We start from the raw sequence: 16,638 nt of genomic DNA on the forward strand, positions 1-16,638 counted from the left end.
CATGTGACACAATCTTTTATCAGTATAGATGTTCGGCAGAGTTATAACCCTGAAGACTGGTAACATTATCACAAAGCATTTTCATGGTTCAGAAACCCCTAACAGTCAACAACGTACATGTTTTCTGTTAAAAAAAAGATACTGTATACAATAGTATCCTCCTCCAAAACAAACAACCAAAACCTACTCAATGCCGTTATTGAATGCTCAGAAAGAAAAAAAACAATAACACATTTATAAAAGACAGACACAAGAATCAAACAAGAATACATTTTAAACACATCGTAAATGTTTTGTAAACCAAATTAGGCTTGCCCTGAACATTTTTATCCTTTGGCCTTTCATGAATTTGCTAGTACAAGTACAAAGACCCTTCACATTGTCAGTGGTTGTCCTTAGTTAGACTAGTATGTAGACCCTTCACATTGTCAGTGGTTGTCCTACCTTAGACTAGTATAAAGACCCTTCACATTGTCAGTGGTTGTCTTACCTTAGACTAGTATATAGACCCTTGACATTGTCAGTGGTTGTCCTACCTTAGACTAGTATATAGACCCTTCACATTGTCAGTGGTTGTCCTACATTAGACTAGTATAAAGACCCTTGACATTGTCATTGGTTGTCCTACCTTAGACTAGTATAAAGAGCCTTCACATTGTCAGTGGTTGTCCTACCTTAGACTAGTATAAAGACCCTTGACATTGTCATTGGTTGTCCTACCTTAGACTAGTATAAAGACCCTTCACATTGTCAGTGGTTGTCTTACCTTAGACTAGTATATAGACCCTTGACATTGTCAGTGGTTGTCCTACCTTAGACTAGTATATAGACCCTTCACATTGTCAGTGATTGTCCTTCCTTAGACTAGTATATAGACCCTTCACATTGTCAGTGGTTGTCCTACCTTAGACTATTATAAAGACCCTTCACATTGGCAGTGGTTGTCCTACATAAGACTAGTATATAGACCCCTCACATTGTCAGTGGATGTCCTACCTTAGACTGGTATAAAGACCTTCTCATTGTCAGTGGTTGCCCTACCTTAGGCTGGTGTATGTCAGCCTGTAGGACCAGAGTGCTGAGAGTATATAGACCCTTCAAATTGTCAGTGATTGTCCTTCCTTAGACTAGTATACAGACCCTCCACATTGTCAGTGGTTGGCCCTCCTTAGACTAGTATAAAGACCTTCACATTGTCAGTGGTTGTCCTAAATTAGACTGGTATAAAGACCTTCACATTGTCAGTGGTTGTCCTACCTTAGACTAGTATAAAGACCCTTCCCATTGTCAGTGGTTGTCCTACCTTAGCCTAGTATAAAGTCCCTTCCCATTGTCAGTGGTTGTCCTACTTTAGACTAGTATATAGACCCTTGACATTGTCAGTGGTTGTCCTACCTTCGACTAGTATAAAGACCCTTCACATTGTCAGTGGTTGTCCTACCTTAGATTAGTATAAAGACCCTTCACATTGTCAGTGGTTGCCCTACCGTCATCCTCGTTACTCCAGGGGTTACGCTCACTTATGCTCTCTACACCCCTGAATATGTCAAAGCAAAATTGAAGGCTGGTGTGCGCTACCTAGTTGATGAGACAAGAAGACTAGTTTGAAGTCTGGCATCTCTCCTTTGTAGTCCTCAAAGGACAGCTGTATCAGCCTAGCAATTGGTCAGGTTTTTTTACCCGAGACCACTCAAACAGCTTTCTTCATGCCTTCAGTTTTGCTATGACATATTTCTGGGGTGTCACAAGAAAGCGAAAGTGAGGGAAACCCCTGGATATCGAGGATGCCCTACCTTAGACTAGTACAAAGACCCTTCACAATGTCAGTGGTTGTCCAACCTTAGACTGGTATATGTCAGTCTGTAGGACCAGAGTGCTGACACCCTTCACATTGTCAGTGGTTGCCGTACCTTAGGCTGGTAAATGTCAGTCTGTAGGACCAGAGTGCTGAGACCCTTCACATTGTCAGTGGTTGCTGTACCTTAGGCTGGTATATGTCAGTCTGTAGGACCAGAGTGCTGAGACCTTTCACATTGTCAGTGGTTGCCCTACCTTAGGCTGGTATATGTCAGTCTGTAGGACCAGAGTGCTGAGACCCTTCACATTGTCAGTAGTTGCCCTACCTTAGGCTGGTAAATGTCAGTCTGTAGGACCAGAGTGCTGAGACCCTTCACATTGTCAGTGGTTGCTGTACCTTAGGCTGGTATATGTCAGTCTGTAGGACCAGAGTGCTGAGACCCTTCACATTGTCAGTGGTTGCTGTACCTGAGGCTGGTGTATGTCAGCCTGTAGGACCAGAGTGCTGAGACCCTTCACATTGTCAGTGGTTGCTGTACCTTAGGCTGGTATATGTCAGTCTGTAGGACCAGAGTGCCGAGACCCCTCACATTGTCAGTGGTTGCCCTGCCTTCCAGTAGACCTGTCAGGTCAGTATTCCATGGTCCATAGCTGCCTTACCTTATTCCTATACAGGGTCAGTCTTTTGGACCGGAGTGTCCGGAGTACCCACACTCTGCATATTGTTCCCATCTTTGAAAGTGGAGTATGTACATGTAGCTATGGTACCAGCACAGGTTCCCTCGATCATCTACACACAAGTCCCCTACCCGAGACTGCTGGGTAGTCAACATGATTTATACATCTATTATAAATCCGATATCTTATAGTTTTATTAGTTTGGTCAATATAACATACCAGTAAAACATCACAAATTATGCCTATAATTTCGCATCACGCCTAATGTAAAAGGACGGTTTACAATGCTCATTCCCTTATCAGCGACATCACCACCCCTTCGTAACGCCAGCATATCATCAAATAACGACCATAAATACTGTGTTCCAGCTCCAAACACTAACAAGCATCAGCATTATATTGAAAACACCAAGCAACAGCTGTTGTTGGACAAAGGCGGTTCGTAGGCGGAGGGGATAATTAGGAATCTAATTTTCTAATTGGCAGAAATAATTATATAATTACACCACTGGTGTATAGTTCTATATTGACGTAACCGACGACTGTATATTTGTAATTCCGGGGATCAAAGATGGATTCTAACTATGCCAACACTGCTCAACCCAACCTCCGTCTCTGAGTATCGCCGTATTTACCAGCTATACAGGTAATTTTCCTGAAGAATCAATTCTGTATGAAATTTTTCTGCCATGTATTTACATACAGCAACTTAAATATATTTGATCACCATGAAAACATACATTTCAATACGTCTGTGGGTATCACTTCCAAAGCTAGAATGATCAGGACTTGTAAAGTGATCAATAATAGCGGCATAGAACTCTTGCAGAACAGAAAAGAAATCAATCCTTCGTTCACTTCATTTACCCCATTGCTGGAATCTCTACAGAGAATCTCTGTGAAAACGTCCAACAGGAAATGCTTGATGGGAGAACAGACAGCCTTGTGATAAGATTGTTTTTGAAAATCTATAAACTTGAATAATGTGTAATATAATATGAAGAGTTATGTGTTCAGCAGATATATGAAATTGTCTTGCTTTATTTTCAGTAAGTAGATACCAGAATAATGTTAATTTTTTTAGAAACCACAAGAAAATTGAATTTCTATCCAGGCTTCTGAAGTACTTAGCTCATAAGATCAACTTACATTTAGGACTTTATCAGCTTGTAATTAAGACAATGTATAAAAATTACAGGCAAGCTAGGAAAGAGAAGCATTAGGTCCTTTGACTCATTCACCTCTGAAGACACATTTGAACTCTTCCAATTCTAAGGTTGGAATAGTTTATTTTATGAAATTTCATGGGTGCATGAATTAAGACAAGTGAGAAAAATTATATACACTTTCCTGTCCCTCCCTAATTTTGTTGAGAGCCCCCTTATACCCACCTGTAGGTCACCATAAGGTTCCTCCCATGTAGGCCTGGAGTCCTTCCCCTCCAGACATCCCTCCCCATGTGCCTCTTCCCTCTGGAAATCATTCTGGGAATCGTCCGACCATGGACTCCCTGTCCCGTAAGTCAGAAAAACGCCTGGTTTGGGGAGAGTCTGGTTCTGATTCATTGTTCAAGTTCCGATCACTTTTTAAGTCCCTCAATGAAATGTTTGTCAACGGTCACCTTATTTTGTTATGCAAACAGTCTAAGTAAGGTATGTTAAATCTTGTGCATCTCGAAGGTAGCTTCAGGCAAGCAAAGTAACCTCAGACAAGCTTCACGGTAATCAAAGTAATCTCAGACAAGCTTCACAGTAACCAAAGTAACCTCAGACAAGCTTCATGGTAATCTCATCCAATTGCAAACAAGCTGAACTCACAGAAGCTCAATTATATCTCAGATAAGCTCATCACACCTAACAAAGGTAATCTTAGACAAGCCCCACAGTAACCTCAGGTAAACTGTATGGTAACTAAGGTAACCTCAGACAAGTTCCACAGTAACCTCAGGTAAACTGTATGGTACAATGTAACTTAAGGTAACCTTAGACAAGTTTCACAGCCACCTAGGGTTAATTGAAGGTAACTAAGGTAACCTCAGACAAGTTCCACAGTAACCTTGGGTTAATTGTATGGTAACTAAGGTAACCTCAGACAAGTTCTACAGTAACCTCAGGTAAACTGTATGGTAACTGAGGTAACCTTAGACAAGCTCCACTGAAAGTAACCTCACATAAGCTCCATGGTAACCTTACACAAGCATCAGAGTAATCCCATATCTCAATTCCTGAAGATTGTCATTTCAAAATTCCATTATAGAGTGATATACTCCCAACTGACATGATACAATAATCACAGGTTATCTCCCTTGGTTAGAAATGTAATTTCCTTCGGTTATGGGAACTTTTGGCTCCTCAGTTGATAGTCTTCATAGACTTCCTCGAAAACCAACAGTTCAAAACTCCTATTCTATGAAGTTAAATAGACTTTAGTTTTCAGATGATTTCAACTTTTGAGGAAACTTGTTATATACTATCTTAGATTCTACTCCTTATAACTGTATTTACCCTCCAGTTAACATTACAATACTTACACTTTCAAGATTAACTTGCTTTATCCCCATATAACTTGCTGGACTCCTTAGTTAACTTGATTTTCCTTCCACTTAACTTGGTTTAATCTGAATTAACTTGCTTTACCTCCACTTAAGTTGCTTTACTCCCAGTCAACTTGCTCTCCTTCCACTGAACTTGGTTTAATCCCAATTAACTTGCTTTACCTCCACTTAATTTGCTTTACTCCCAGGTTACTTGCTTTCCTTCCACTTAACTTGGTTTATTCCCAATTAACTTGCTTTACCTCCACTTCACTTGGTTTACTCCAAGTTAACTTGATCTACTTCCACTTAACTTGGTTTAATCCCAGTTAACTTGCTTTACCTCCACTTAATTTGCTTCACTCTCAGTTAACTTGATCTCCTTCCACTTAACTTGGTTTAATCCCAATTAACTTGCTTTACCTCCACTTAACTTTCTTTACTCCCAGTTAATTTGCCTTGCTCCTTTTAGTTTAAGCTAAATGATTTCCCTCCACAAGTTTCATTGCTCACTCCCGAGTCCTACACTCTTGATAGGTACAACCTCCCAAAATTCATGCTGACAAACAGGTTTCACTGTGCAAGTATATATCACACTTGCTTCCACAAATAGCCTCTCTGCATTTCAATCCTGAGATAAACTTGCAAGACTTTTCAAATACAGAGTTGTCAAACACCTTGTACGCATCACTTCCCTGACTGATTTTGTTCGGGGAAAAAGTTGTTCCTCCAAGGAGGTATCAACACGAGTGAAGTGTCTTTGTGATGTGTTAGTACACAATGCTCGTCTGTCCCACACAAACACAGTGATAACACCGCCCAACCAGCTGTACACAGAGTCTAAAGCCGGCCAATTAGGATCATGTTTGCTGTTAGATTGATCGCACAGAGACCCTCTCTTGTGGTACCAGACGTACGACAACTCATTTGACAGTCTAATACCACATCTTCTATGTAACTCACAATAAACACAGGTAAAAGAAATCCAGGTAAATGACAAAGGTCAATATGATTCTTTCTTTGCTGTAAGTCATCAGATGATAAAATGATTGCCTATACCCGTATACTGAATCTCATTTCACAATCCGAACCCCAGTTCTTTCCTCACCGGGACTCTGTCCGACATCCATGACCATCTTCACTAACGAAGTTGTACACTGTTCTTACTCTTAATATGCTTCTCATAGTAATAAAAGTATTGTCTCAAAACAAATCTTGATTTATGCAAATATGAATGCGCCCATCCATACAGATGAGAGGAATGTGAACCAGTTGCTACACAACGTTTCAGAGGACAACTGTAGTGAACACAGAAAATCCATTGAGTTTTCCTTGCCTTTATTGAAGCGGGTATCGATAGAGAAAGTCCGTTTATACGTATCACGGACATAAATCTACGCTCCAACGCAACAATTATGACAGGCCGGTAGTATTTTAGAATTGATTTTCAGTCAATCAAAGGATTTTTTTATTAGAAATAGAAATAATGGATTATATATATATATACATGCACTTAACACTGGTATCACGCGAACCAATCAATGTTTATTTTTGCATAAAGGTAATTAACACATATAGAAATGATTTAATTAAACACTTTAAAAAGCTATAAAAACATATTCTAATACCCTGTACTGAAATTTCTTAAGTTTTCTTAACACATACTTTGGCTACTAATTTTTTTTTTCATTGACTTATAATGATCTATCCATTTTATTAGATTTAATTTTTCTAATTGCACTCTTAATTTATTTTTTAATCAGATAACTTATAATTTCATGACAACTTTAAAATATGTTTTGCGACACCTGCTTTCAATAATATAAGCTGCTACCTGAAGTTGTGTACAGTACAAAAAAAACATGATTTTATATTAAGTGGTAGAATTCAGACGTCTGATCATGAGTGTTTGACAGACCCCAGTGACATTAAGGGCGTACATAAACGGCTATCTCACCGAGAAATCCCTGGATTACTTCACAAAGTCAACCTTGCCCTCGGACACAATCATTTTGACAAAACGTCTTTACACTGACTTAGCGAACCTCTGTTACCCTGGCAGATAGTTACCCACAGCTGTGGTCTAGATCGGCCAGTATAGCACAGGTGTATCAAAATTCTTTTATGAAATTCACGCGAGTAAAATCGATGAAAACAAATCATATACCTAGGTAAATTATTTTACTAAAAATTAAATTAAGATATCTTCCTTAATCAAAATTTCCCTGGGCAACAAATTCATCGGTTAACTAAAAACATTAAGGGTTTTTTTTATACTGCTACCATATTTTTCAGTGTAAATTTGGCATAAATGAAGAGAGTGTAATTACAAGTAACGGTGTTTGCGACACCATGTTCCAGATTTAAGTATAAGGTCTCCGGATCTACTTTCATCGTAATTGGTAACATTGGCAGTTTTCACGGTTATGGCGGAACTGTGAATGTCAATGTAGCAAATCAAGGTACAATATAAATGAATTATGTTTTCACCTACCAGCTGATTGTGACAGTTGGTATGAACGTGGTTTTTTTTAATATCAATGGTTTGTAGGTATGCAAAACTGTGAAAAAAAATACCAATAAACATTTCAATATAGCATATACACTACATGATATGGGTAGCAGTCTACAATTTATTACGAATTTTACAATGTGTACATTATAGTTATAGAAAAGATAAGCTGATAAATTTATTAGTTTTGAATACAAACATAAACATAAAAATCATTTATCTGAAGTGTTCAGAAACAACTGGTCTTTTGTTTTAACTTGTGCCACGAAATGGTAAAAGAGTGTTCCTGGCAACGACCAGTCGCTTCAATAATATTTACATGTCTGGGTTTCTAGGGCGTGGAAATGATTGATTCTGAACAAAACATACACCACCTGATTGTGGATATTCAGATTTTAGAGTCGGTTGTATTTCGATATTAAATTTATGTGATCTATATATGTTTTAACCGTGTTTAAAAAACACGGCTGTTTTAGTCAATATCCTAACTTTAAGGATAAGGTTATACAGTTATCACTGCAAACTAACATGGCATTTAAAGAAAGAGACATATAAATTGTATGTTTGTCAAACAACAGAAACATGAAAAACAAATCCATAATGTCATGTCACTTCAGTTAAATCCCAAAACAATTGATTACTTTTCCCTTTAAATACACTTTGATCCCGGACATAGAGGATTGTCTAATATTATGGTCAACAATCTTATCTCTGACAAATTTTGTAATAACTGGTTCTTTTTCTGTTAAAATTCCAAAGTAAACAACGAGATTTATTTTAATACAACAGATATATTGCCATTGCTTTTCAAATGAACACTGCAGTCTGTGTCCAAACCATTCCCTTTCAATATCTTCCTTTATATATATATACATTTAATATACATTTTATCATTTAGGGTGTATTCAATATCTTCCACTTGTATTTATTTTACAAAGTCAAGTTACAAAATGTAAATTTTATCATTTAGGGTATATTTATGTGATACACAAATTTAGTAATTAAATGTTATTGAGGAAATATCAATGTAAGATAATGGTCTTCCTATTTTTTTATTTTTTATGAAATGAATATTCATGATGTTTCTTGCATAACATTGATTCAAAATTTTGGTCTGCATATCAAAACAATCTGGGGTTTATATCATAACTATCAAAACATAGTGCCTCCTGATACTATCAAAACTTTGGCTCTTAAATAAATAATTCTTTCAACCATCAAACCAGTGGCTTTCAATCACCTGAATGTACATGTAAAACCATCAAAACTTTTTGTCCTCAATTTAAATGTCAACTTCGCTAGCCAAGGGTTAGGATCCAGCACGATCTACCGTATGTAGACTGGATTGACAGATCATAATCCTAATGGCAAGCGAAGATATATAATTGTTTAACTTCAAAACTTTGGCCCCTAATTATCTAAATGTATAACTATCAAAACTTTGGACTTCAATAATCTAAATCAGTGTATGTAAATATTTAAGTCAGGCCATCAATTATCAAATTGTTTTACTATCAAAATTATGGCCCTAATATCAACAAGTAACTTCCAAAAGTTTGGCCTGCAATCATCTAAATTTATTTACAACTATTAAATGTTTGACCCTCAATAATCTAAATGGACAACTATCAAAATGCTGGCCCTTAAATCATCTAAATGTATAGCTATCAAAAGTTTGGCCCTCAATCATCAAAATGTACAACTATCAAAAATTTGGCCCTAATAAATCATCTAAATGAACAATTATCAAAAATTTGGCCCTCAATCATCTAAATGAACAACTATCAAAATACTGGCCCTTAAATCATTTAAATGTACAACTAACAAAAATTTCGACCTAAACCATCAAATGAATAACTATCAAGGCTTTGGGCCTCATTGATATAAGTAAATGTATATAGTAATCATCAGGTTGGTTTTATCCTTTTCTCATATATATGATAAATACCATAAAATTGCTGGTGCTTTTCTTAACCAGACCCTTCAATCAAACCTGTCACGTTGATGATTTCGGGAACTGGGTAGATGTAAGTGTTTATATCTTACCGATATGACTTCGTCCTTTTTTTCTTCCTTCTCTACTACAGTACTATCCTTCCTTTGAGGAAACACCATGGGCTTAGCGAGCTCCCTGAATGTTACACTCAGATTCATGACGAGAGATTCAACTTATTTACTCTTTTAAAAATTACGTGGATACAATGAAAATCCAAAATATGACTATAGCAACCAACGCATTAAAAATTCAATCTTGGCCGAATTTTATCTCTCATTCATAAAGATTTGATAATTCCTACGGCTTCCGTAGCCTCTTTGACTATAGACAGCAAACTGCAGTGGCTGCAGTATAACATCACCCAAATAAGACTAAGGAAAGTTCATAAATATTTAAAAGTAAACGAAACTAGGGGTTACCTATTGTTTTCGCACCTCTAACACAAACTCAATAAACCGCCTCCTCCTCATGGGTACTTCATCAGTCTACAGTATCAAACATGGTCGACTTCATCAATTTTGCAAAGAAAAACCAGCTATTTAATCCGTTGGCACGGAGTAAGGTAGCCAAATTTAATCAAGAAGATGCTGCAGAGGTGTTTCCCCGGGGAGTCGTTAAAGGTAATACGCTCTCCCACAGGTAACAGGAGTGGAGCAGGGTAGTTGTCTCACCTGCAGCCAACGCTAAAATATTCATCCTTTATCAAGGACGTTTCCAACCTCTGACCTCATCGGGAACCGAACAATACAAGTGTCTCCTTCGATTTCCATGTTGTTCATATAAGCAAGGCCGTGATACTGACATACTTATAACTTATAACTTAAAAGCTAAAAATAAGCATTCGATCTGCATACATTCACATGACCCTTCAACACTTCTGCTTATATTTTCAGGAGCATGGTAAATCAAATTTGGATTTCTAATGTAACACTGTGAAGGTAAGAATCGTCGGCCAAATTTTTGATAACCATGCAATTAGTTTGATATTTTGAAATGTGAAACTGTTTAGTGGTACATTGGTGTTTGACCTCCACTGATGATCAAATGTGTACTGTACCGACAGTCACTATTGGTATTTTGGTATAGACAGATGGCTATATAGCTATAGTATATAACACTTGGTTTTTCTAGTAAACATGTAATGATGTAAAGTTTATTGTTTTCACTTTTCAGATTTTTCTTAGGTGAAAATATTTTGTATGTACCCAAATTAAACTTTTCATTCAACCAGGAGTCAACTGAGATTTGTTATTCATTAAATTTAAGATCTATCTTTGCCTAGTTTTATAATCTAATATTTAATTCAGCAGAACTCACTTACTTTAAATAACAAGCTGAATTCTATAAGCCGAAATCACTTAATGCAAAAAAGTTGAAGATTCTCTTGACTACCTGATACAATATTGGATCTCAACCAAGTTATTCCTTATTGTTTTCCTTCTTTAAATGAAACAATTCAGTTAAGCCTGTTTCAGTGGTGTATATATATATATACATTATAAAATTGTTTATGATTTGATTCTTTCATCAACATCTATATGAATTTGCTTAAACCTTACAATGTCCAATTAAAACATGATCATACAGCCGGGTTTATATATATTTATTGGGAATCTGACTTAACGGAAGAGTTATTCCGTACAGATTGTTGTGTCCTTTGACAGCAAGACACTTCATCCCTGAAGTACACCAACATACCCTGTCTCCAGCACACATACGTGCATGCACGCTTACACAACACACATGGAGGCACGTTAGCTGTCAATAGGACGTTAAACAAAATAAAACCAAACCACTTCATCCCTGCTGTTCCACTCAATCCCTATCACCAGTCTTGCAGCAAAATTCCTCTGGTTAGATTATTTTGATACCAAGAGTAAAATAGGGGCTGGTCGGGGAAAAAAATACAAAATAAATGGGTCTAAATGCATTCTCTGGCATTCCAAAAGTTATACCACGGCAATATGATGGTCGAGTTCTGCTTGCAATGTCCAGTTTTGACCACTGAAATATCGGGGAAGCCCCTGCGTAAATTTAGCGCAGATCTATTTATATATGACATGTGGTTGTTTCGAAAGTGAGGCAGTGGAGATAACAACAATAGCACGCCGTCTATCAGCCATGTCGGACTCAACTAGCGGACAAGACAGTAATACTATACGTAAATAATTGTTTTTAAAGGTCATGTATGATGCAAGTGTAATTTTCCTACCTATATGTTGTTATATATAACGGTATTGATACCTCGTGCCTGTCATGACTTTTGCATGCATCTTTTTCTTTCGCCGCAATGTTTACATTTGGCCTTGTTGATGACGCGCATGCGGTAAAATTACATCACTGATCTGGGTCAATTGAGAGTTTTAGACTGTCAGGTTACGATTTAGGTTTTCTTTAATATAATTATAATTTTTACTCTTAGGGAGTGAATTTCAGCAAAATTTGAATCGGTATATTTCATAAGAAGGTATTTTAAACATGTGTATGCCATTTTAGCAAATATGACATTTTTTCCCCGACCAGCCCCTTTAAAGAATAATGTAAAAATGTTTTCATATCAGAGAATTCTAGACGAACTTCATGAGTCACAATCTCCAGCTTACCTGGATCACACATGTGCCAGGTAGTATGAGGGAATTACACACTACAACATATACATATCAGTCATATGTATGCACACATGTATATATATGTGTATTTACTAAATCTTGACAATGCTTTAAACTGATTTTGTGTTGGTTCATTTCATCAAAATTTACACAAAAGCATGTGTTCCTTGCCATATTTCTCAAAGAACTTTTTCATAATTTATAAGAATTTGAATATTATTATTTATTGTCTTAGCTTGTCAAAAATGTATTTGACTTCCATGCATGACAGACGGTTTAATTTTTATTGTGCGTATTGTGAAAAAAAGAGTTTTTTAGTCACTTTATTGCTTAATTTCCCAGACAGTGTTAAAATCCATGTTGTGTACATCAGCAAGACACGCCCCCTTTTGTTACCGGAAGTAGTCAAGTTGCTACAACAAATCGCCATTTTGAATAACAAATTAGTCCACCAGGAGCTTTCAATCATAAACATGACAGTATTGATTTTGTTTGCAGCCATCCATACAGATTAGTGTCAATTCAAACACCAATCTAGAGTAATAAAATATTACACAGACACATAAAATCACGCGACGGTAAAATCTGGAGCTCGTAAACATGTCTCAGAGTGCCCGTGCCTGTTTGTTTACACGTGCTACTGTAGACGGGGTAGTCCCGAACACTCAATAATAAACTAAGTAATCTTAAAATAACATAAATACCTTGCTTTTAAGTTGTGCCGATATCGCCCCGTTCCCCATGGAGGGGCGTGGGATATGTTCGAGCTCGCTGATGCCATCCACAGCCCCGAGGGTGAGTCTACGAGGCTGTTTTGCGATCTCTTTGAGTCGTTCATCCTCCGGGGGTGCCCTATACTGTCTCCGACCCCCAGCTGCGTGGGTAACGGGGCGCTGTCCGGCCTCAGGGGATCGGGTACTTGTTGTCGCTGTGGCCGGGCGAGAATTGTCAAATATATTGGTGTAGAAGGACGGATGGCTTTGAAGTTTGGCTGCAGCCGAGCTCGGCCTGATTTTCTTCTTGATCCCATGGGTGGTGGTGGTGTCGAACTTTCCCGGAGGCATGGCTAGACTACGAGGTTTTAACACGGCCCTCAGTATTAGTAACTCATTGCTCGGTGATATCCGAATTTTATCTTCCCATGCAAGTCTCACTGTGGCAAGTCCCCACGGGTTAGGAACAGCAACAACCTGGCTTCGTCGCTTCTTAGAGCTGGGCTTCCTGTCTTGCCTACTGGGGGCTGACAATGTGCCTTCCGCCTCGTTCCTGTACAAACAAATCTACTATTAGTGACCGCTGATTGATTAACGGGATAAAAGGATTTCTCGGGGTCACTAGGGCGGATGGGGATTTGGTCTTGAGCAATTAGCTGGTAAATTACATGTATATATATATAGTAGATCTGACTTCGGGGAAAATATAACTTTCAGGCGGCTTCTTGTTAACCTTAAAAAGTTAGCAATTAATCTATTTATAGAATACACATAAGTAAATGTATTTAAATATCATTTGCCAATAACAAATTATGAATACAGCTTCAGCTTTCACTTGATATTGGAAAAAAACCTTTTCTTAATGGCCAGGAAAAATAATGTATACATGTTTGGATGGTTGCGACCAAAGGAGACCCTTAACTTTATGAATTATTTATGTTAAACAAACAATGGTACTTGAAAGACTTCTGCTTGTTGAACTCCTTAAATTCTGTCAAAATACAGGCATGCATACTAGGGACTGCATTGAGTTGAACTTCATATCTAGGCCTGAAACCTATTTATCAGACTGAATTAGAAAATAAAAATTACTGGGTTAAAATTAAAATAAATTGATTCCCCTGAAATTGACTTTTTGGGGTTTTTTGTTTCGGACTGAAATAGTCCAATCTAATATTCCGTGATTCTATTGGTATTAGTCTAGTAAGACTAAAACAATGTGTATTTCATGGAGCATGTCAGAAAAAATACGGTAGTCAAATATATTTATTTTTATTTTATTTATTTCTGTTTTCATGGATCAATATTATGAATGCTTTGTGAAAAATGTATACCCATTTCCATCTATTAAAGTCTATTTTAGCTTTCAAGAACGGGTCAGGCTCCCTGAACCGCAAGAACGTATATTAAAATAAGTGACTATAAGCTTTCCTAGGTTAAAAAAAAAATGTAATTTTGGAAACAAGTACAGTGGCGGATCCAGAGGGGTTTTTTGGGCTTCAGGAAAACCCCCCACCCTGAGAATTTTCTTTAAAAATCATGTATTTTCACCATTTTCCTCAATTTTTCCCTACATGGAAACCCCCCCAGGAAATTTGGAAACCCCCCCAGATAGGTCTCTGGATCCGCCACTGAAGTATATGTGCTAAAATGTTCTAGGGCTGGCAAGAAAATCTAGGGAAGATCGGAATACCTGAACCACACATTTTTTGTTCTTTTAAAGCTGACGATGTTAATATGCTTACAGATTCTGTTGTTTACGTACGTGACGTGTGTCGAAAAGACGATGTGGTTTTATTGATGTTATTGGGAAATTATTGTCTAATATATATATATAATTAAGCCTGCCACGTGTTCAGTTAACACACGGACTTGACGTTCTCCATGACCAAACTTACACAAGGGCATCTAGTCAAGGAAAGGACGACCTGTACTCGTTGAGGAAATGAGCAAAAGTAAATACCTGAACGCCATCCTTGGATATCTTCTTATTCCAACTAACCAGCTCAATCACCCGCCATCCTCTCCGACTCACTAATACACGTGTACTTGTTTGTCCAGTAATTAACAACCGAGCATGTCGGCTACATGCCGTACTCCTCTGTATCCTGGCGACAACATCGTTATTTATGACGTCACAATACTTACAGCGTCACAAAATGAAATATAATGACATGTTTAATTGTTTCAACTGTCACCATAAATAAATATAAAAGAAGTTTTGCTAAAAGAGAGATTTTATTTAGACGTTGGAACTTTAGAAATGCTTTCTGATGGAACACTTTAAGTAAAGATTTTTCTTATGTTAAGAATCTTTCGTGAACTATAGTGCCTTGCCGATATTTGATACCAAAGACATCTTAATGACTCATTCATTATTCTAGTCGTTAAGTCTACCAAGATAAGTTATATATAGCTGGACACATTTCGTTTTATTTTTATGAAACACTCTTATTATTTATGTATTGAACCAGCGATTTAGATGGTTGGAGCGTTCAACGTCGTTTTGCGATGTGGCACGTCGTTATACGTATTAGACGCATCGTTAGAAGATATAAAACACGTCGATAGGAGATAATATGTGAAGAGCACACCATTTTCAGAACTACTAGTAATTTTCTGTAAGTTTGTAACGGATATAATAGAAAGGAGACAATGGATTTCATTATTTTCCCCATCCACGTCGACGAGTTTCTGTGGTACACTAATTAATCTAATGCAAGTTATTTGATTCAAGACTGTACGAGTGATCTCCCCTTATAAGAAATGTCGAAACGTTCTATTTTAATGTCGCACATCTCCACAGGTTGTAAAAGTTTTGCTGATACATTTTTAAATTCCAAGCAATAATGAGACACTATCTTCGTATATAATACGTCTAAGGACATTGATCGTTAAAACACAACAGTATTGATTACCTGCATGCAAGCATTTTATATTTAAAACATATATTAAAAAGAATTGAATACGGGAGTTTGTTATCCGCACAATTTATAATAAATTCGTACTATCTTTTCTACATTAAACTATTTGTATTTAGAAATAAAAAGCAAATTAATGTTTGAAAAATGATATATAATTGTCGCAATATTAGGATCTATATTGTATACGTGTATCCCAATATTTCGTTTTTTATTTGACTGTTCGCTTTGTTCTTTGTAATGCTGTGTAGGTCGCAGTGGGCCCGGTCGCAGTGGGACCGGTCGCAGTACAAGCGCAAGTAATGTAGCATTTAAGGATTGGCTTGCTTTTTTCAACTTTTGGTAGGCAACTCAGTTCCGTTGAAACATGTCCCGTGATCATGATGTACAGTAGAATATGCTTGAAATGGACTTCATAAGCCTACTGTCATAACAACCCTGTAAAGTCACTGAAGACAGCAAAGTAACAATTAACGCACTGCGTATTATAACTTCATTATCTCTCCAAACAAAAATGCAAACAAATAATTAGGGCATAATCTGAGTTCCTTAATAACAGATACATTTCACTCGTGGGTTGATTTTTAAAAAATACACCATTTGAGCGAATTTTAGTAAGTTTTCCTTTACAAAGACATCGCTTACGCGAAAAGAAAATGTATCTCCCGCCAAAAAATAGTGAGAATACTAATTACATTGTATTTGTTACTTTCATGTGAAAAACATGTTATTTGTCAAAGTAAGAAAATATCAGTTTTAATATCACTTTGAAACATTATTTAGATTGTGTGCCTATTCCGTCTTTTCGTATTGCAGAGTTATCTGCTCTTGTGAGCAGGTATTGATTGTTACGTCATTTGTTTGTGAGAGTAACGACAC

At 37.1% G+C, this 16,638-nt stretch overlaps 1 protein-coding gene across 2 annotated transcripts in view; it reads right to left on the minus strand.

Annotated features, from left to right (window-relative positions):
- The window catches only part of LOC110454822 (WD repeat-containing protein on Y chromosome-like), a 50,958-nt gene extending 36,007 nt beyond the window's left edge, over positions 1-14,951 (minus strand). For both annotated transcript variants that reach the window (XM_021504543.1, XM_021504542.1), the window contains exons 1-2: positions 14,802-14,951; positions 12,830-13,391 (exon numbers count right to left, since the gene is read on the minus strand). In XM_021504543.1, the coding sequence (XP_021360218.1) occupies positions 12,830-13,391; positions 14,802-14,812 (573 nt within the window). In that variant the 5' untranslated portion in view covers positions 14,813-14,951. The remainder of the gene's footprint in view (positions 1-12,829; positions 13,392-14,801) is intronic.
- Between the last annotated feature and the right edge of the window lie 1,687 nt (positions 14,952-16,638).

The sequence above is a fragment of the Mizuhopecten yessoensis genome, unplaced genomic scaffold (assembly GCF_002113885.1).
Source record: "Mizuhopecten yessoensis strain PY_sf001 unplaced genomic scaffold, ASM211388v2 scaffold8071, whole genome shotgun sequence".
NCBI classification, from domain to species: Eukaryota; Metazoa; Mollusca; class Bivalvia; order Pectinida; family Pectinidae; genus Mizuhopecten; species Mizuhopecten yessoensis.